At 46.2% G+C, this 21,231-nt stretch overlaps 1 protein-coding gene across 1 annotated transcript in view; it reads right to left on the bottom strand.

Moving 5' to 3' along the window:
- EXOSC8 (exosome component 8) overlaps positions 1 to 21,231 on the bottom strand; it is a 198,773-nt gene that overhangs the window by 114,576 nt on the left and 62,966 nt on the right. The window contains exon 8 of the mRNA XM_085621734.1: positions 3,597 to 3,693. Within this exon, the coding sequence (XP_085477860.1) occupies positions 3,597 to 3,693 (97 nt within the window). The remainder of the gene's footprint in view (positions 1 to 3,596; positions 3,694 to 21,231) is intronic.

The following is a 21,231-nucleotide window of genomic DNA, read 5'->3' as shown; positions in this document are numbered from 1 at the left end:
CTTCCCTTTGTTGAACAAAATGACTCTAAGAACTATAAACTAAAGCTTAGGCCCAAACAGTCGAGCAATTTGATTGTTTAAGTCCTCTCCAAGGTGAAGCGGTTGAATTGTCTCTGACATGTATCCCTTGGACCTGAGTAGAGAAAAATACCCGGAAAATGTTGAAACGACAGGCGTATTGTAAATCACTGCGTAGCCACTGCATAGTGACATTATTAATTTTGTTTTTATTGAGTCTTTTAATAATTATTACAAGTATGTTGTTGCACATATATTACCCTATTTCTAGACATGCTTATAATGTTACTACTGAACATTCTTTTAGTGACTTACCTCCGCATGAATTATCTTATAGACTTGCGCTGCGCAATAACACATTCATTAGTATGTTACATCATTCCCATCAGACTAGTAATGCCACCAATTGTTGGGTGTGTGGCCGACTCCCTCCCTGAATTATGAAGGAGTCCTGCCTTTCTTTCCATATCCATTCACACATAATGGCTCCTGTGGAGCATGGTTTAGTTTAATCAATTCCATAGACTCAGACACAGCAGTTTACCAAGATCATTGGATATGGGGAAACCTGAACCTAGTCTTACTCAAGGTCTGCTACCCTGACAAGGAGGGTCGCCCCAAAAGAACAGGAACTGATCTAGAAAATGAAGTATATGGATTAGGTAATTTTACACCTAATCTCATGATTCTAAATGTCGTATCCGAAGTTGAACTAGTCTTGCCCACCATGTCAGTATTCCCAGCGAAGGGTGAATTATGTGTAAGAAAGGTTGGTTCCATACATATGGGCCATAGTAAATGCACTACTATGGTAGAATTCAGTGATCAAGGAAAATCTTCATTTAGAGCTTCTCGCCACTCCTACTTTATATGTGGTCAGACTGCATATATGCGTCTACCTCCAGATTGGGATGGTACCTGCTACATTGCATTCCTTTTGCCACCTGTTTTTCTAGCTCCTCCTGATTACTACAGAAATATTCATTTAGTACACAACAGAAAGCGGAGAGATCTCCCCATTGTCGATTACACTGAGACGGCATGGGACAAGTATGTAGATTTTAATAAAGGCATCTTTCCCTATATAGGTACCGTTACTAATAGTAAGCTGATACGTAGATTAACCAGAACCCTTGAAGCAGTAGTGAATGAGACTATTTCCGCCTTAGGCAATTTAACAGAAGAGCAGTCTGCTATGCGGATTGTTGTGCTTCAAAATCGTCTTGTCCTTGACGTCATCCTGGCTGATAGGGGCGGAGCTTGTAGGGTCATCGGATCAAGTTGCTGCGTATTCATACCAGAAAATTCGCCATCTGTATATAAAGCCATCACTCGCCTTCATAAGATTGTAAGCCAGATACACCAGAACCCAGGCACTTGGACTTGGTCCAGTTGGTTTTGGAATGTGGTATCAGCCTGGGGATGGAGAGTTTTATCCTTCCTAGGTATTGGCCTTCTCATACTATTCAGTTGCTGTCTATGTCTACAATGTGGACCAGCAATTTGTGGTCTGTGTGCCACATCGTGCATTCCACATCAAGATTTTCATTCAAGATCCCGGAAGAAGAAAGAAGAACAAATGATGCTATATGAACAGATCGATGGATTGATGAAGATCGATATCTCTTGAAGGGCAAGTAGGGGGACAAGGAGGGAATGTGGAAATGTGGATTTTCCTGGTCAGTTATGTCCCCTATCTTGGACCCCAACGGTTCTATGTGCATGTCACAAGTACATGTATGTTCCCTCCAGTTCCAGTTATGAAGACGCAAATACATGTGCGTCCACCGTCAACATGTCCTCTGTCAGATCCGCCATGAATATGTCGGATATTCCATTTCTAAATATGAAAGGCCACCGGCTTTATATGGTTCACTTATGCCATTTTACAGTCCAAGGCAAGTAGGCCCTGATTCTGTCATCAAACTCCTTTTGCCTTCTGCCTCTGAAAGCTCCAGTCTGAGCCTGCATCTGTGACCATGAACTCTGTCTCATTCTCTGCGCGGCCCACGAAGCTTGACATCAGCCTATTCTCTGCCAAGAGCTGTATTTCACCTTCGAATTATCTGCTTCCCCCTCAGCCGATGCATTCCTGCCTAGTAGCTTAAGTAAACATTCTTCCAGTTACCAAGTAAGAGGCCCGGCTTCTCTGCCCTCATGCAAGTAATTCATAGCCCTGTCACCATGGAATATTCCCATCCCCTCGCATTCAGTGTAGACACTTAGACGCTTGTACACACACGCACAGTCAGTATAGAATAGATTCTGTCCGAGAGTCCTTCTTTATGGATAACATAGTTCTTTAAACATAGGATGTTAGATATGATTTGGGATTAGGTTGATCTGACCCCCAGACTTTTCGTCTCCACATGTAGAGCTAACGTCAAGTTCCCTTCACCCCCTAGTTACACGTCAATTACACGTCATGCTGCTGCGCGCGCATCTATGTCAAGTATTATCTTATAGATCCACCTATGCATGATATCATAACCAATCATGTGTCTTTTTACTCCTTGTAAACACCCATTTTTCGGTTACGCAGGTACCACGTCAAGTTCCTTATCAATTATTACGCCTACTGTATTTGCTCCATTATAACGTATGTACTATAAAAGTTACTTCTTGTCAATAAAGTATGTACTTCACTTCCTGAACCCCGTGGTGATGGAACTCGAAGCATCCGATTATAATCGTTTATTGGAATAAAGCCCATTCCGAAACTCTAATATCACGGATTCTGCCTCTCATTTTACTGAGCTATTTTATTATGATTATGTATCAAATTCAGTCCCGGTAAAGGAATTTTTATTTACCACAAGAAAGTCAAAAAGACATTGGTGTGTAACCGGTAGGTCATAGGTCCCACAGCTAGTGACCAAAACTCTATTCCATAAGTATAACAACGTTAAGCTAGCAGTAGGCCATAAAAGAAGAAACAAAAGAGAAATTCAACATTAAATTGAAATAATTGCTCAAAATATACCCTTGTGGAACCCCACTGTAACCCCACACTTCACTTTTCCAAGTCCCTACACAAGATCTAAGACACAAGGGGGGCCCAAGTTGAGCTTGTTTATTGGGCCCTTCGGTTAAATTGGACAGCAGTAAACAAACCAGGCGCTCTTTTTGGACCAAGATCTAGCTTTCTGCCAACTTTGGTGCAATTCTGTTCAGTGGTTGAGGCAGTAGTCGTGTTCAAAATCCCTATGAGAAATTGCATTGGGAAGCGCATTTGGGATGCCCGCTTTTTCTCAGCACCCGCTTGATGAATCGCCCACAAACTTTCCAGACAGCAGCTGAAGTGAGTGACAAACTAGTTTTGAACATTTCATAAAGATTCCTCAAATGGTGCCAAAGTTATCAGCAAAACCAAAATCGCTTTCCCTATGGAAATAAGTTCCCAACTAAAACTACTGGCAATTGCCTGTAGGAGATATATATATATATCTCTATCTCGCACAAACACAAAAATGGGCTTAAAAGAACACTAAATAATATTGCCCCTAATGTATGATAAAACCTAGCACATGACCGCTTTATTACAGTGCCCAATTAAAAAACCTTCCATTAAAACTTACCATTTTTTAAAGCTGCAAGCAAGGAACACGTGCAAGCATCTAATAGGTTTCCATCATAATCCAGACATAAAATATCGCAGTATAGTACCCACACGAGCTGAAAAGGAGAGCATACAAATTTATTACAAATTTACAAAACCTTTAAAGCCATTTATATTAAACAGGATGAATAAGAGCGATGCCTTTGGAGCTGTACAGAAGATATAACCATTTCAAATATTTTTAAAAGGAACATTTTCCACAAAACAGTTACATTTTTGCCAAGGAACAAAATAGTGGCAGCCCTAGGAAATTCGACAGTCACAAACTTTCTAAAGCACAGTATCCAAGACACTTTGCATCCAAAAAGTGATGTTTAAGGATATTTCTCATATATAATTCAATGTTTGTTTTCGGTTTTATGGCCTCCAAACACCACCTTTACTACAAAGCCAGCTAATAAAATCAAATTATCTTGCTTGGTGTCTAATGTTCACCAACAATATATGTCTGACAACTTAAATTCAACAACAAGAAAGTATTGTGGAATGACTTCAGTTCAACATGGTTACATTTTTAACAATGCGTTTATTACGTTTTACGTTTCACTTTCTTGGAGTGGCACAGTGGAAACTACGTTTGGGCACACAAAGAAATAGCTATTCACTTGTTCATGTAAAATCCAATTAGTTAGTCATGAAAAGTGGGCTGTCACCACACAAAAGTATCAGAAGACAGGAGAATTGCCACAAATTACATTTCCATACAAGTCTGACAAAGTAATTTAGATAATAGGTCATTGTTAATAGTTTGGCCTGGACTCATCAACATTCAAGGCAGAATCTGAACCATGTTCAAGCAGTACTAGCTGGCAAATAATAATAATTAGATATAGTATAAGGCATCTGGACAATGTCTACCTGTGTCTGTATTATGGAAAGCGCCCCAGGGGCGCAATAGCCTTGTGCCATTTCTGCATCTCTGAGGCACTTTGGTATTTCACAGCCCCATGTATAGCAGAGATCGCGCCATCGCTACATGTGCACCTGTGCGATCTTGGGTTACTGGGTGGGAGGGAGGGCGTTGCTTCATTTCTTTCATGCATCCAAGTAGTTCCATCAGTGGTGTTAAAGCAGAGGGCATTTCAACTACTATTACCTCAACAGTCATCACACAAAACGTATGAATTACAGGACAAGTCATGGCTCGGTGCAAGGAGTCAGCAGCTGCATTTTAATATCGATGGCACTCTGGGCTTATCGCGTTAGCAATTTTGTTGAGAGAAGCAGGAGAGCAGTAAATGCGATTCAAACATTTTAAATGGATCAGCTTATGCCTGTAATTTAGGAAAATCTCATGCTTCTGCACAGCCGTATCTCCATATAGTATTGCCTATTTCCTCACCCATGTCTTTCTCCCATCTGAATTGTGTCTGATGCACTGCATTAACACAATTGTCAGCAAACAGTGCATACAATTTAAATACCCACCTTTAAGTGTCGCTAGAGGTTATGAATTGGGTGTGAGGACCAAATCCTGGTAGTTCTGCAGGGTCACCAAGCTTGGTAACGTACCAGTGTTTAAGTGTTTCTAGCAGAGGGTGGATTATGATTGGTAAAACTGGAGAATGTAGCATTCCATGCCCTGCCTCCCCGCTAGCACTCCACCAGTCCCAACAAGCACATATCATAGTTTGAAATAACAATGTGAGCTTTATAGAGGATTGTGGGGAGTGTCCCTTTATCCACTTGATACTGTTCCATTACAAGCTGTGGCATATGGCATTCCGACAAGAGAGTTTGGTCTTGACCACAGGGCAAAACAGTGGCAACACTAGGTAACTTGGGAGTCACAGAATAATAAACATGTGTGTTTAGTAGCACATCCACCTAGTTTGAAACAATGTGCTGTGCTCTATTCCCCCTTAGGAGCCACCACAGCCCAGGTTTCATTGCACAAATGTAAAGAACACACAGAATGGATAGTGAGCTGCTAACCATTGAATAGGGAGGGTCGCATGTGAATCTAAGAAAGATAACACAAGAGAACTGGATTTGCAGATAAGTAATTTCTTCTCCAGTAATGAATATTTCATAGTCAAATGCTTAAATCGGCACCAAAGAACAGGAAGAAAGACTCCCCTTCAACGAAAAGGTTCCAAGGTTTCCTTGATATACGGAGATCCTCTACTGCATTCAGATCCAGGCAGTAATGCTTGATAAACATATGCCTGCTTTTTATATGTTGTTGCTTGACATATGACCGGTAACTGCACCATATGTAGAGTGCAGTAGTCACCGACATTGGTTCCGTCAATATAAAATATGAGGCAACTACATACATCCAGTGAATGCAGTGTTCCCTCTTGGATGAGGTTATTGGATTCAGAAAAAAGAAACTAACTACTGTAGGTTTATTCAGGTGAAGAATTGAGGGTAACATAGGAATGAACTTTGGGTTCGTGCTAAAGGTGGTTATCTTTGGTGAAACTGAACAACAGCTCTCTAACCGTGGAAGCTGGAAACTCTCCATCTCGTCTTGCTAAGGTTTAGGTTAGAAGTGGCATTTAGCTAGAAAAGTTCAGCTTTATGAACAGGTTTGAAGGATAAACGCATTAGCTGGGTAAGGACAGTACTTTGTTTTCATGGTACTGGTGGCTTCCAGACTGGAGATAAAGCTATGAAACCTTTCTTCATGAAACGCTTGATGCCCCATTGTGAACGGATGGAGGAGCGCTGATCAACCTTGCACATCTTGAAACTGCCGTCGGTGCACCCTTATTGATTTCAGTATTTCCCTATTGAGCTGAAGAAGGTACAGCAATAGGGGACGATGTTGAACAGATATTACAATCATACCTATCGATTGGCATTTTGAGTTTTGGGCATGGCCGGTGCATGTGCTTGTGTCAGTATTGCCCTGACAAAACTTCAAATGGTCAGGAACCAGGCCATAAAGCTGAGAGACTTCAGGTCTTGAGGCAGGATTTCACAGCATGACTCAACAGCCAGACCAATTTGGTTTCCCAAACCTGGTGCAGCAAAAACTAGAAATGTTAAAATCAGCGAGCATGACTCCATCTTTTCCTTCCTTAGCACCTTAGGAATGAAGGGAAACAGCAGGAACACACAGGTGCAGACGCAATTCCACATAATCAAGACTGCATTGCCCTTGGAGCCCAGTTGGCGATTTCTGTTTGCGTATAGCTAGCATTTCTTGTCTTCCCTAGCTGCAAACAGATCAAAGGCAGGGTGATTCCAATTGTTGAAAATTTGTTGCAGCTAATCCTAGTGGAGCTCCCACTGTTCACAATGTTCACTATGGCCCAATCCCATAGTCACTGTACCTCCTCCAACAGGGTTCAAGACCTTGTGCCTCCTTGTTTGGCAATGTAATATCCATCGTGGTAGAGCTGACAGTCCTGATAAGAATGGACTTGTTCACATGTTGTAGCAAAAAAGCCTGCAATCTGAGTCTGATGGCCTGTAATGCCAAAAAGCTGATAATCGTGTGACTTCTCTGACATATATAGACTTCTGAACTAGAGCTTCTGCTGGTGAGCTCCTCAACCATCCATAAAAGCTTCTGCCATCAAGAAGACTGCCCAAATTAGGTTGAAAAGTCAGACCTGCCTGCGTTGAGGCACCATAGAAGAGCTGGCTTGAGGCTTTGAGCGGCTTTCATAACTATGCACCATGAGTCTGTGGTCTGATTCCTCTGTAGGTCCAGCTCTTGTTGGACTAGTCTCATCTGCAGTGAGCAGGATGGATTTCGAACTATGGAGGAAGACATAAGACTCAATAGGTACCTATATGTTCTGACTGATGCTGTGCTGCTGGTAAATAAATACTTGTGGGCAAAACTTGGAGGTTATGTGATGCGTTCCACGGAGGGAAGTCTTATCCAGCTGCTGATTCTAGCATGTAATTTTTAATAATTTGTGGAAGTTGAGAGTCAAGCCCAAGTGAGGAAACACCGATTACTGGCAATTATGCAGATATGTCGCTACACTGCTGAAGCTGCCTTCACTAGTCAGTCATGCAGGTCAGACCTGCATCGTGTTCTTGTCAGGTGGTAAGGAGGCCACGCATTTTGTGAATATCCCAGGGGCTGATTTCAGGCCAAACAGGAGAGATTTGATATTATAAAGCTCCCCTTCTACATAGGATCTCAGATGCTGTTTGTGGCTAGGGTGGATGGGAATGAGAAGATATGCACCCTACAGATCCAGGGAGGTGAGGAGCTCCACTTTCTGCAGAAACAGAAGAAAGACTTTTAGGGTGACAATTCAAAATTACTGTTTACTTAAAAACGTGTTTAGTTCTCCAAGGTTTTGGATAAGCCTCCACTCTCCACAAGGAGTATTTTAGACAGAAGCCTAGATTCCTTTGAGATTTCGGTGCCTTCTCAATCTCTCTCTTCAGTAGGAGGAGAAGAGAATCTTGCTGAACTCTAGTGCAGATAGAGTTCCTTCTTGAGTGGGTGGGTGAGGGGGTATTTTCTGCAGGAAATCCAGGGCATGTCTTGACCATGCGACTTGTAGCATCCAGCAATCAGTAGTAATCCTCACCAGCCGAGTAGCGAAGTATGAGATTCTCCCCCGCAAGGCCTGAGTAGAGGTTATTGGTGAGGGCTTCATAGGAGAGTCAAGCTTGTTTGTTACCATCCTGGGTGCACAAATGTGACGCATCCCTGCCGATCTCTGGTAGGTTTGAGAGCTTTGGCCTCTGAATGAGGAGAAACCTTGGTCACACCCAGACTTTAGGAGTAATACTGACAAACTTGCCTTCCATACGGATTATAGGTTCTCCTGTAAGCCTAGGACTGCCTTAAGCCCCTGAAGGGCATTACAGTGCTTGTCTACATTTCAAACCACTTGAAGAGCATGCTGGGTCCATGTACACCTTAATGCTTTGTAGCGTGTCATTTGAATGCTTTCCGAAAAAAGTTTGCCCATCAAAGGGTATGTCTAACATTTTGCAACTAAGATAGCCTTACCCCTTCAGTACTACCCCCTACTAGCATTTGACTACGTACTGATTTTTCTAGCATTTGACACATCCAATGCAACGTTCATGATGTCTGCAGAGGTGCTAGCCCCTTCCTTGGATATGGCCTTAGGCTCGTTATTCTACAGAGGCACAGAAACCAGGAGTTTTTTCTTTTTTTTGGTCCAGCGCACTTGCTCCATATGCTAATAATCGTTGAGGTAAGTAGGGTGTGCAGTTACTTAAGAAAAGGATAACAAGAGAAGAAGAGTTTTATTTATTTGTTGTTCCAGGGGTGAGCTCCATTAGGAGCAAGAGCCCTCACACACCCGGATGGGTGTCATGCTTCATCATTGGACTACCTCCTCGTCAGGCTGGCGCTGCAATGCGAGACGGGTATCCCCTAGGGGACTCTTTGCCGAAGATCTTTTCTTTTAGCCGTTTCATGGAGTGAAGGTGTGTGGGCACGAGTGGTGTGTGTAGAGAGGTGAAGTAAAGTGGGTTAAAATAGGTTAAGGGATGTTTGGAGTGAAACTATTTAATGAATGAGCTCGCTCACCTAATTAAAAGATATGGCGCTTAATTAAGCACATAATGGTCCTTATAAGTTTTGTGGAAGAATTGTTTTAAAAAGGGTCAACATGCTTCTCGCTTATGTACGTCAGCCAGTGATCAGGTGCCAATTGTTCAGGACCTCAAAAAAGAACCTACTCTACATTCGACTTGATCCAATTAATGGTGTAGTGATCAGTCACACAACCGATTAACAAGTAATTGTGTACCGTAACCTGGAGCAATGTGGTTCCCTAATTAGGGTATCGCACAACACACCATGAGTAGCTGACAGAGGAAGCGCTTAATTAAGTGCCTTAGACGCATAGTAACTTCCTCCGTGTGACCTACCCCAGCACTTTCTCCTCAGCAGGTTATGCTCCTTGTGCCTATTTACAATAAAGAACCTTTTTATAGCACTCTCTCAAGCAAATATCCCTAGACCGTTAAGTTCTCAGTTAGTTAGCAAAAAAGACGTGACTAGTTACGCGACCCCCAGCGGCTGAGGGCTGAATTTATGCCTAATGGACTGGGCTGTTTTTGCTGGATACACTGAAAGAATAAATCATCAGTTCAAACAGCGTACCAATGGACTCGGATATTTGCTCCTATCTTGAGAAGAGAGACTATTGACCTTGGATTCTTGACTCTAAAAAGGGACATTTGGAATAATTGCATCTTTTTTGCTAACTTACTGAGGACTTAATGGTCTAAGGTTATTTGCTTAAGAGAGTGCTATCAACAGGTTCTTTATTGGATATATGTTGGAGCACATTAGTTTTCTAATTTTCAAATAGCACTTTTTTGGTAGTAGGGTGTTTTAAACCAATACAGCACCTCATTTGTATTAGGTATTTTCACACATGATTTGATGAAGAATAACACAGCAATATTTGAAGTGCTGTAAATTTCCCCAGGGGGAACCACTACCACCTTGTTTTGAAGGGACTGTATGCTCCTTGTGCCTGCCTTCTTGAATCAAATCAAGCACAGGCGCAAAGTTGTGCCTCATTTGACGACTGCATCACATGATGATGCCAATGCGCTCCCTGCATTTACGGACATCACCGTAATTAAGCTGAATCTGCACCCTAAATTGTCTATATGACTACCGTCCTACTGTAGGGAAATCGGAATTCGTGTAATGAGAATTTTAGAGTGCGCCCGAAATGCTGCGTCTATGATGGATTCCATTTTGGGACCGTATGTGAAGCATGAAGCAACAGAGTTTGGTGCCTAAGATTTGTGGTCTTGGTGTGGAATACCTACCAGAACTGTTGCTGGAGAAGTAAAAAAATTAAGTCCTTCGTTCTCCAAGCACATCTAGGGTGGGGATCATCTTTGTGATTCTCCTTGTTTGCTACTTGACGTCATACAGGAAGCACTGCTGCTCCACAGAGGACAATGGAAGACCAAGGCTCTTGGCCACCCTTTTCAAGGAGGTATGGAAACAGGTGCTATTGTCAAAGGAGTATCTCTTTGGGGTGATGTCTTAGCTCCTTCCTTCAGTATGATAAAGTCCCTCAATTTGTCATCTTGTTGATAGCCTCCTTTGCTAGGGTCCTGCACGTCTCTCACACCCACAACTGAGGAGGAAATGTTGGCAGCACCAGCAGTCCCTGTGGTAGTAGTGGAACGATGGAAGTGAATGAATGAATGAAAGAAAATTTATAATGCGCAACTAAGCCCAAAGGCATCAAGGCGCCTAACACAAAAAAAGATCAAACAGACCAAGGCCACACCTACGGGTAAGCTTTAGCAAAGAGCCACGTCTTTAATGCCTGCCTAAACATAGGTACAGTATGTTGTGATTTAATTTCAGTGGGGCAGGTATTCCACAGTTTTGGGGCTAGAGACGAAAAAGCCCTCCCTCCCCATTTAACTCTTCGAAAGCGGGGAACTGACAAGTTCTTTCCCAAAGAGCGAAGGTTTCTGCCCGGGACATAAGGTACCAGCAAATCCTTCACCCCCTCCGCCCCACTGCCAGATAAAGCCCCATAGGTCATGCAAAGGATCTTAAAGACAATCCTGTCTTGGATCGGTAACCAATGCAGGCTCTCTCTAGCAGCAGTAGCGGAAGAGATTCTAGGAGCATTGAGCACAAATTTGGCTGCCGCATTCTGAGCTATTTGTAAACGCTGCACAAGGCCCTTATTTATCCCGGCATAGAGAGCATTGCAGTAGTCAAGCCGTGAGGCGACCAATGCAACAACAATCTGTTTACGAGCGTGCGGAGCCAAATAATGTCTGATTTTCCTCAGAATCCTAATAATACCCCAGCAGGCAGCAACAGTCCTATTAACCTGCTGAGACATGGAAAGAGCAGAATCGACCATCACTCCCAGATTACGAGCCGAGTCCGTAGGTATAGGACACACTTCCAAAGAGGGTGGCCACCACTCAGAGGATCAGATGTCCCTATTTCCACCAAAAATAAGAACCTTGGTCTTCTCCCCGTTCAGTTTTAGTGAATTGTAAATCATCCACTGAGAAACTGCCTCCATGCAGTTCCTAAAACTGAGGGCGGGGAGACTACCCGAGTGGGAGAGGTACACCATAATCTGGGTGTCGTCCGTATATGATACCACCTCCATCCCATAAGATCTTATTAGCCTGGCAAGTGGGGCCACATAGATGCTAAAAAGGGTCGGACTTAAGGCCGACCCCTGAGGAACCCCACATTGCACCGGTAGGGGTGGAGAGAGGAAGTCACCCAATTTGACCCTCTGTTCCCTCTGATCCAGGAAAGAAGCCAAAAGGCTAAAAGCCAAACCTTCCACCCCTATCTCCCTAAGGCGAGATATCAGTACCAAGGGAGACAGGGTATCGAAGGCGGCTGTCAAATCCAACAGGACCAGAAGGGTGGTATGGCCCAAATCAACCTCCGTGCGGATGTTATTAAGCACTACCGTAAGGGCCGACTCCGTACTATGATGTCTCCGAAAGCCATGCTGGGACTGATCAAGACAACCCGAGCTGTCTAAAAAGGCAGTCAGATGCTCATTAAGATGAGTTTCCAGCATCTTCGCAGGAGCAGGGAGCAATGAAATAGGACGGAAGTTTTTAAGGATTTCCGGGTCTAAGGTAGGCTTCTTTAAAAGAGGCTTAACCACAGCACTTTTCCACAAAGAGGGAAAAATGCCCTCCTGAATTGCCCGGTTCATAATACTCAAGAGCGGGGGCAAAAGAGTTTCCCGACATTCCTTAAAAACTTTAAGAGGGCAAGGGTCCAGAGGGGACCCTGACCTAGTCTTGCTAAGAAGCAGGTCAAGCTGTTGTAAAGAGAGCAGAGGAAAGATGGACAAGTTCGCAGACAGGGCCACATTTCCATCTCCCACGGCAGGAATGACCGGCAGGAGAGGAGACAAAGCGTCCCTTTGCAAAGCAAGGGCCGAATAAATATCAGCTAATTTGAAGTGGAAAAATTGTGCGATCTTATCACAGAGATCCTGGGAGGTAGAAATAAGATCAGGCACTTGCAAAGTACACAAAGAGTCTGCAATTTTAAAAAGTTCTCTGGGGGAGGTGAGAGTGGTAGTCAACTTAGAAAAGTACTCCTGCTTTTCATTAATCACCTCCATTGTATATCCCTTGAGAAGTAATTTGTGTTTTTCCCTCTCTTGATAGTCCCAACTCGCCCTCCAAAGCCTTTCCTGCTTCCTACAGCTCTGCCTTATGATTCTCAGAGACTCTGAGAACCAAGGGGCTGAAGGTCTCTTTCTGGCAGAATAGCGAAGAGAAACAGGAGCCAACAGATCCACCGCAGAGGTGATGGAGGTAGTTAATTCAAGTGCCGCCGCACTGACATCCTTTGCTGTGGCAATCACTAGGTTAGGAATTAAAGGGGCAAGAGTGTCATTAGAAATACTCCCATAGTTACGCTTGGGTTCTCTCTTGCTAGGACCGCTCAACTTAATGTGTGCAGGAGAGGCCTGAAGCTTCAAAGGAACTGCTAAATGGTCAGACCAGACCAACGGTATCCGAATATCTGTCGTCAGCCTCGCATCATTAGAAAACACCCCATCCAGGATATGACCTGCCCGGTGGGTAGAGCTGGTAACCAATTGCTGAAGACCACAAGCAGACAATGACTCCAAAAGGGAAAGAGGCTCCCTGGAATCTACATTTTCAAGATGAAAGTTTAAGTCTCCCAGAACCGTAAGATGGGCACAGCCAAAATAGGGCTCTAGGAGATTAAGCAGGGAATTGCAAAAATCCGCTCTTGGACCTGGCGGTCTATAAATCAAAATGCCCGCAAAAGAGGCAGCAAAAGGAGAAATTATTAAGAAGTGTATGGCCTGAAGGGGATCTGAGGGGGCAGATAGAGTAGAGATACGACAGGTGTGGGAATTCTTATAGAGGATCCCCAGCCCTCCTCCCCTACGACCCACTCGGTCCAACCTGACTAATGCATAGCCCTCAGGGATGGCTTCCACCAAGTCTGGCCCAGAAGAGTCAGTGGCCCAAGTTTCGGTGATAAAAACCCACGAAGGCTTTCTTACAGCAACAAATTCACTAAAAGCAATGTTGTTCTTCACCAGTGATCTGGCATTAATGAGAAAGCCAGTTTCACTGGTAGAGAAAGGAGGTAAGACAGAATCTGTGGGGGGGCAGACATTAGGAACAGACTCTGTCATCAACAAATAATTGCTGGGCGAGCGGCAGCAATAGGGGGCATCAAAAAGAGCCTCCGGAGGGCAGGTAAAATGACATGATAACCAAGGGGGTCTATAAGCAATCATCTTCCGATATGTGTACAAAAACCTACCAACTCTACCATCACTCTCTCCTGCTGGCTTCCTGCCTTGGCCCATCCCTAGCCCGTCCTCAGCGCGGACGGGCGCAGACGGGCTGGACTCTGGCGTGACTCCGGCGCGATTTCGGCGCATCCGCTGCGCGTAAACGCTGCGCGTATGCATAGTGAGTCAGATATAGAGGACTAGCGCGTCAGCCGAGCAACTAGAGCGCTAAATAAAATGGCGCCCGCACAGCGTCCCTTCCGAGTCCCAAAGTGGCGCTGAATAGCCGGTACAACCGCACTGAGGGAGATCCGCTTAAGCCGCGGTGAGTAAGAAACTTTTAAAGTGCAAGTATGTGGAGGTACACTAAAAACAGGGAAGAAGCTAACATAAAAGTTTAACTAAAATCTGACATAACAAGGAAATTTTTAAAATACGCAAGAAATACAGGTGAAGCACGAATGTTTTTGCAGAGATTAAAGCGCACAATGCTGAGCGTAGTATGAGCAACCTTGTCTAGGCTGGCCCCCCACCTTCTCCACCCTTAAATACCATCTAGCGCGTCAGCCGAGCAACTAGAGCGCTAAACAAAATGGCGCCCGCACAGCGTCCCTTCGGAGTACCAAAGGGGCGCTGAATAGCCGGTACAACCGCACTGAGGGAGATCCGCTGAAGCCGCGGTAAGAAACTTTTAAAGTGCAAGTATGTGGAGGTACACTAAAAACAGGGAAGAAGCTAACATAAAATTTTAACTAAAATCTGACATAACAAGGACATTTTTAAAATACGCAAGAAATACAGGTGAAGCACAAATATTTTTCCAGACAAAGTCTTTCTGCATACTGTTGGGATGGTAGTTAGCGGTGTCCTCCACGTCAGAGATACTAAGAATTTCATCAACAATGTTATGGTTGATCTAGGAAGCTGACTCTGTATATTGTATGCCACAAATTGGTTATACCGTGTACAGAGTTCAGGGGTCCCCAAAAGTGTACATAGCTCAATGTAAAACCCAAAGTGCTCTATTAGTGGTAGCGTGGGCGAGCACCCTTAGGCCTAGCACAGGGGAGTGGTAGACACATTTTTTTTGCAGGTTTGTACAGCGCGAACTCGACCCAAAGGTATTGGAGCTCTTTACAAGAGCACCAGTTAAGTTACACAAGGACACAGTCATTAATTTTTTTTTTTGGTAGACACAGGGAGATTAAGTGATTTGCCCAGAATCACAGGATGTGGAGTCGCACTGAGGCTCGAACCTTGGTTTTCCAGCTCCAAGGTCGGCAGTCTAGCCGTGAGACCACATCCTGACTCTTTGCTTTTGCAAAGCTTTGTTTGTACCTTATTTTAAGACCAAGATCTTCGCAATAAGGTAAGTATTTTTTCTAAATAAAAATACTTTTCACTTTCAAAAGTCGACACAGAACAATTTCTGGACAGTTCAATGCTATCCTATGGGGAAAACAATATTGCAGTTAAAACAGGTAAGTATCACACCTACAGTTCCAGTCTTTGGGACAAAAGGTCAGCAAGGGTCAGGTGAATGAATGAACGTACTTGTAAAGTGCACAGCTACTCAACAAGAGTATCCCGGCGCTGATTGGTTCACGCAAACAGGACCCATGTGCACGTCTAGCCCTGGAAGAGACCGGTTTTAAGGTGTTTCTTGAAGGCTGCCAGGTCAGTTGTGGCTTTCAGAGCAGCCGGTATTGGATTCCACGCTTGAGCTCCCAAAAACCTGAAAGATCTGCTCCCCATACTGCTAGGCGTACTCGGAGGACGCAAGCAAATCCCAAAGAAGAGGACCTCAGGGATCTGGCAGGTATGTAGAGGTTAACTCTCCTTTTGGGATAACCCACACCCTTACCATGGAGAGCTTTGAACAACTTTACCAAGACCTTAAACTTAATCGTCGCTTTCACTAGAAGCCAGTGTAATCCTGTGAGATGTGGAGCTGTGTGTGTCCTGGGTTTAAGCCCACGGACCAGTCATGCCGCAGCATTTAGGACCACTTGAAGGTACTGAAGAAGATAATCAGGCAGGCCTGGGTACAAAATGTTAACATAGTCCAGTCTGCACGTCACCAAGGCCTGAACCATTGTTTTCCTAGTGTTGAGCGAGAGAAGAGGAAGGAACATTCTTAACATGCGTAATGTGTCAAAGCAAGTGCCCACTAAGGCCTGGACTTGGGGCCTCAGAGAGTGCACTATCAATCTGGATGCTAACGTTTTTAACAGTAGATTGGGGTGAGGGAGGTGGAGACAACTCCTGAGGCCACCAATGACTCCAATCGATCACAGAAGGCGAGCCAAAAAAGACAATCGACAATTTCTCAGAGTTGCATTTGAGATGCATTGCCTTGAGCGAGTTGAACACCTTTGTGAGGCAAGATCTAATTCCATTCCCTCGAAGTACTTTCATTTGTCGCAGGTCAAAATCAGCTGCGTATCATCAGCATATGAAATGTTAGCCCCGCAGGCCTCTGCCAGGGGTTCAAGGGGGGGGCATGTACAGGTTTAAAAAAGTAGGGCTGAGGACATAGCCCTAGGGGACTTCCACTTTCATGCTGGGCAAGGGGAAAGCAAAAGGGTGTGCCCACATTTCCTGGCTTCTGTCTTCCAGGAAAGAAGTTAGCCATGCGAGCGCTAAACCTCCAATGCCAATGTCCCTCAGCCTCTCCAAGAGCCTATCATGTGGGAGCGGGCCGAAGGCCGCAGACAGGTCCAATAAAATAAGGATAGCTCTGCCTCCCTGGTCAAGCTTTTCCTTTATGTGCTCGGTGACTTCCAACAGAGCCGTCTCCATACTATAAATGGCCCTAAAGCCAGATTGAATCATGTGCAGGAGATTGTGATTCTCTGCGTGGTCCAAGATAGCTCTGTTCATATGCTTCTCCAGTACCTTAAAAAGGGCCGGAAGAAGGGAGATGGGCCTGTAGTTTGCTGGCATTTTTGGGTTCGCGGAAGGGTTTTTGAGGAGCAGCAATATTTTTGCATGCTTTCAAATAGAAGGCACAATGCCCGTAGAAAGAGATGAATTCAACACCTTAATTACTATAGGATTTACAGCAGAGGCCACAGAGCCTTCTGAGTACCAAAACAGCACCACCAGCGGCACAGGGACGGCCAGGTGCAGAGGCCAAAATCTGAGGTCGGCCCAATGCTTTTCAATGGAGACTGGGGGTGCTCGAAACAACACTGAATTTGAATTTGAATTTAAAAACATTTCTATAGCGCACTTTTACCAAGCGGTTTCTTGGCGCTGTTGGATTGTGAGAAGCAGGCAGGAGCAAAGGGGAATTTAAACATTGTAAGCGCGGGAAAAGAGAAAAGTTTTAAGACCCTTCCGGAACTCAATGTAGGAAGATGACATGCGGAGTTCCGGAGGGAGGGAGTTCCAAAATGCAGGAGCGAGCACTGCGAATTTCGTACCGCCAGTCTTTTTCTTGCTGAAGCGGGGGATGGTTAGCAAAGCCTGATGAGTAGACCTAAGCTCTCGTCCAGGTATGTAGGGGGTGATGGCAGAACAGATATATTCCGGGGCAGTGCCTGTTTTCGCCTGGAAAGTAGTACAGCCAAGCTTGAACAGAGCACGCTCTTTCACCGGCAGCCAGTGCAAGGCCTGCAGTAGGGGAGTAACTCGATGGTGTTTGGGCAGGCCGTGGATCAGGCGGGCAGCCTGATTCTGCACTAGCTGCAAACGGTGAGTGGCGTAGGCTGGAGCGCCATTATAGATGATGTTCCCGTAGTCGAGGCGCGAGAGCACCATGGCCATCACTATAATTTTTAGGGCAGGTAAAGAAAAAAAACGAGAAATCTTCCTAATGATTCGAAGGGAAAAAAAACAGGAAGAAACAACTGAATTGACCTGAGAGTGAACAGAAAGTAAGGGATCCAGGAGGATGCCAAGGGTCTTGACCTTAGGAACTGGGAGCGGGGGAACACCAAGTGAGGGGGGCCAGTGGGAGGGGGACCAGGGACTGCAACCACCTCTGGTCAGGACTAATTCCGTCTTGTCCGGATTGAGTTTGAGGTGGTTGCAGTTCATCCAATCCTGGATGAACAGCATGACGGATTGGACATTTGAGGCAGAGGAAGTGGAATGGGAAAGGTCAAAAATTAGCTGGAGGTCATCGGCGTAATTGAACACCGTGACCTCGAGCTGCTGTAACATAAAAATGAGGGGGTAAATGTATAAATTAAACAAAAGAGGGGAGAGGGAGGAGCCTTGGGGAACTCCACATGCAACCTTACAAGGGGCAGCGGTGAAGCCAACAAGGTGGACTGCCTGAGCCCTGTCACTTAGGAAGGACTTAAGCCAGGTGAGGGCCGGGCCCTCTATACCCGCCGCCTTGACACGGGTGAGGAGGATGGAGTGGTCCACCGTGTCAAATGCGGCGGATAGGTCTAAAAGAATGAGGGCCTGAGGGACGTTGGTATCAATGCCCTCACGTAGGCTGTCCATCACTGAGATCACTACCTTCTCCGTCGAGTGGAGGGGGCGAAAGCCCGCCTGCCGGGGGGAGAGGCAGTGGTTGGCTTCCACATAGGTGCTCAGGGTGCTGGTTACATGGGTCTCCAAAACCTTGGCCAGGTAGGGTAGCAGGGAAATGGGACGGTAATTGGAAGGGGATGAAGGGTCGGCACCGGGTTTTTTTAAAATGGGAATGACTGCCGCAAATTTATGGGCAGTGGGGACCACTCCAGATTTGAGTGAGTCATTTAAAAGTGTAAGGGAAGGGGTAGGGCAGTGTAGGAAGACTTCTCGCAGGATACGAGCAGGGGCAAAGTCTAGGGGGGAACCTGACTTTACCTTTTGGAGCAGGGGGAGGAGTGTAACTGTGGTCAGAGGGGGGAAGGTAGTGAATTTGGAAGTGGTAGCAGGGGGGGAGGGATTAGTGAAGGTGAGGGAAGGGGGGGAGATATTAGCCTTGATTGTTGCGACCTTATCAACGAAGAAGTCGTTGAGGGAGTCGCAAAGCGGTTGAGAAGGGGGGATCGAGGCCGTGGCTCTATTAGACGAGGCAAGCTCATGTACTGTAGCAAAAATCTCTTTAGATTGAGATTCAGCTGCTAGTATCCTGTTAGAGTAGAACAGGGTCTTTGCGTCAAGTATGCTTTGTTTGTATACTTTGAGCACAGAGAGGTAGATGATTTTTTTGGCGGGACTATATTCTCTTCTCCATGCGCGCTCTGCTCTACGTGCGGCTAATTTCTTCTCCTTAAGATCGGGGGTAAACCAGCGATTGGCAGCATGGGCACGCTTCACCGTGACCCGTCTCAGGGGAGCAAACTCATCGCCTGCCTGGGTTAGCCAGCCATCAATGGTAGTCAGCTGGTCCAGGGCGGCGAGGCCCGAGAGGTCAGGGCAAGAGTTAGCCAAGGATGAGCAAAACGATGGCATGTCTGCCTTACCCCATTTTCTAGCCCAGATGTTCTTTGGGAGAAGAGGTATAGGCACAGGGGCTAACGCGAGGGAGAAGGAGATTGAAAAATGGTCCGACCAAGAACAGGGGGAGATGACAGGAGAAGTGGTGGGGATATTTAGGGTCCAAACCTGGTCGAGCGAGTGGCCATGAACATGGGTGGGGCTGTGAACGAGGGGACAAAAGTTGAGACTGGTCATGAGGCTGGTGAATTCTTTGGAAAGGGGGGTTTCGCCGGGGTCGTTGGGCCAAAAATTAAAATCACCCAACACCAACACTGAGGAGTTGTTAATAACCAGTGTGGCGAGGATGTCCTGAAGGGAGGAAACAAAATTGGAGGTTGTGTGAGGGGGTCGATAGATAAGAACAGCAGTGAGGGGGGTAGAGTGAGAGCTAGCACGAATTATTAGACAGTCTACCTCAGGGATAAGAGGAGAGGGGAGAATTTGAAAGGGGGAGTCAGTATGTGTTATCAAAGCTACTCCACCGCCTCTCCTGCCCTCCGGGCGATCCGCACGAATGATGGAATAAGAGGGGGGGAGTGCGGCTAGGACGTTGGGGAGGGAGTCTGCCTTGAGCCAGGTCTCTGTTAAGAACAAGAGGTCCGGGTTGTGGCTGTCAAGAAGGTCGTGTAGCTCGTGCTGATGACTAGCGACAGATCTGGTATTGAGGAGCATGGCAGTGGTATTATAGGACGGCGTATGGGAAACAGGCAAGATGGAATGGATAGGCGCGGCGGCCCGAGGCCGAAGAAGACAACTTTGAATAACGGCGGGGGGTGCAACGGGGGGGCTCGTAAGGAGATTTAAATGTTGTAATGAGTTAGACACAATGGGACTAATAGTGCCAGGGATCCAGTGAGACAGGAGATCGGAGGATGTGTATGACAGCGGGAGGGCATAAGGGAGAGCCCCCTGCCCCGGCCTGCCGCAGACGGGCAGGACTCTGGCTTGACTCCGGCGAGCCTACGGCGCGCCCGCTGCGCTCGTCCGCTGCGCGGACACATAGGGGACGTTCAAATAGAGGAGCAGCGTGGGGGGAGTGGCGTGGGTGGGGTCGGGCGAGCCAGCCCGATCCAAGATGGCGGCCACTACCGCTAGGCGCCTGAGGTGGGATCAGCTGCCAGCCAGCCTCGCTGGGCCCCAGGAGAAACAAAAAGGTACCTGTGAATTTTCAGTGCAGGTTAAACAACACAAGCAAACAATTTAAAAACGGGTGCGTGTCGCCGCTTTGATCGGCATGACAACGCGCTAAAAACACTTAGACGCTCAAACGCAGCCCTCAGCTCCTACGAGCAAGCCCACTGCCACCGGGCTGCTCGCAATCGCTGCTTGCAGATAAGTAAATTGGCTGCAGGGGTCAAGCTTTAGGGGTTAGGTTAAGCACGGGGGCTGCAAAGCAGCACCAAACATACACACCAGCCACAAAGGGGCGGGCGGGTGCAGGATGCAAATTCAGTGTTGGGCATCCAAGGCTCTTCAATGAGGATTCTGTTGTCGGAAAACAGGCTGCAGGAGTGGCACCAAAGGCTGCATATAGGAGACCAATGACATCAGAGGTAAGTAGTGGTGTAGTGGGTTGTAGGGGCACTGTCGGGTCAGTTCACCAAGGTCCAGGGGATTCGGGTGCAAGGGTGCCTTTTGACATTGGAGTCTTCTTACCAGAGCCGGTCGCGGTTAGCAGGAGCCTCTGGATGCACACTGCAGGCGCCATCGTGGAGACCAGGAGAGGTCAGCCAATGCTGGACCCGAGGTAAGGATCACTGAGCTACTCAAACTCGAGCCGTGGGTGTTAGGTGCAGAGTGGGCAGGAGTTGAGGTTCCGGCTGGATCCGGTGCCCCTGGAGTAGATTTCTTTTGGACAGGTCCGCATTTTGCGAGCAGGAGTCCTCTCAGGGTTTTCAGAGGTCAATGGCTGCAAAACAGGTCGCCTTTTGGTGACAGGTTCTACGAAGC

This window comes from Triturus cristatus, chromosome 8 (assembly GCF_964204655.1).
Source record: "Triturus cristatus chromosome 8, aTriCri1.1, whole genome shotgun sequence".
NCBI classification, from domain to species: Eukaryota; Metazoa; Chordata; class Amphibia; order Caudata; family Salamandridae; genus Triturus; species Triturus cristatus.
This window is presented reverse-complemented; position numbering and strand designations above follow the sequence as displayed.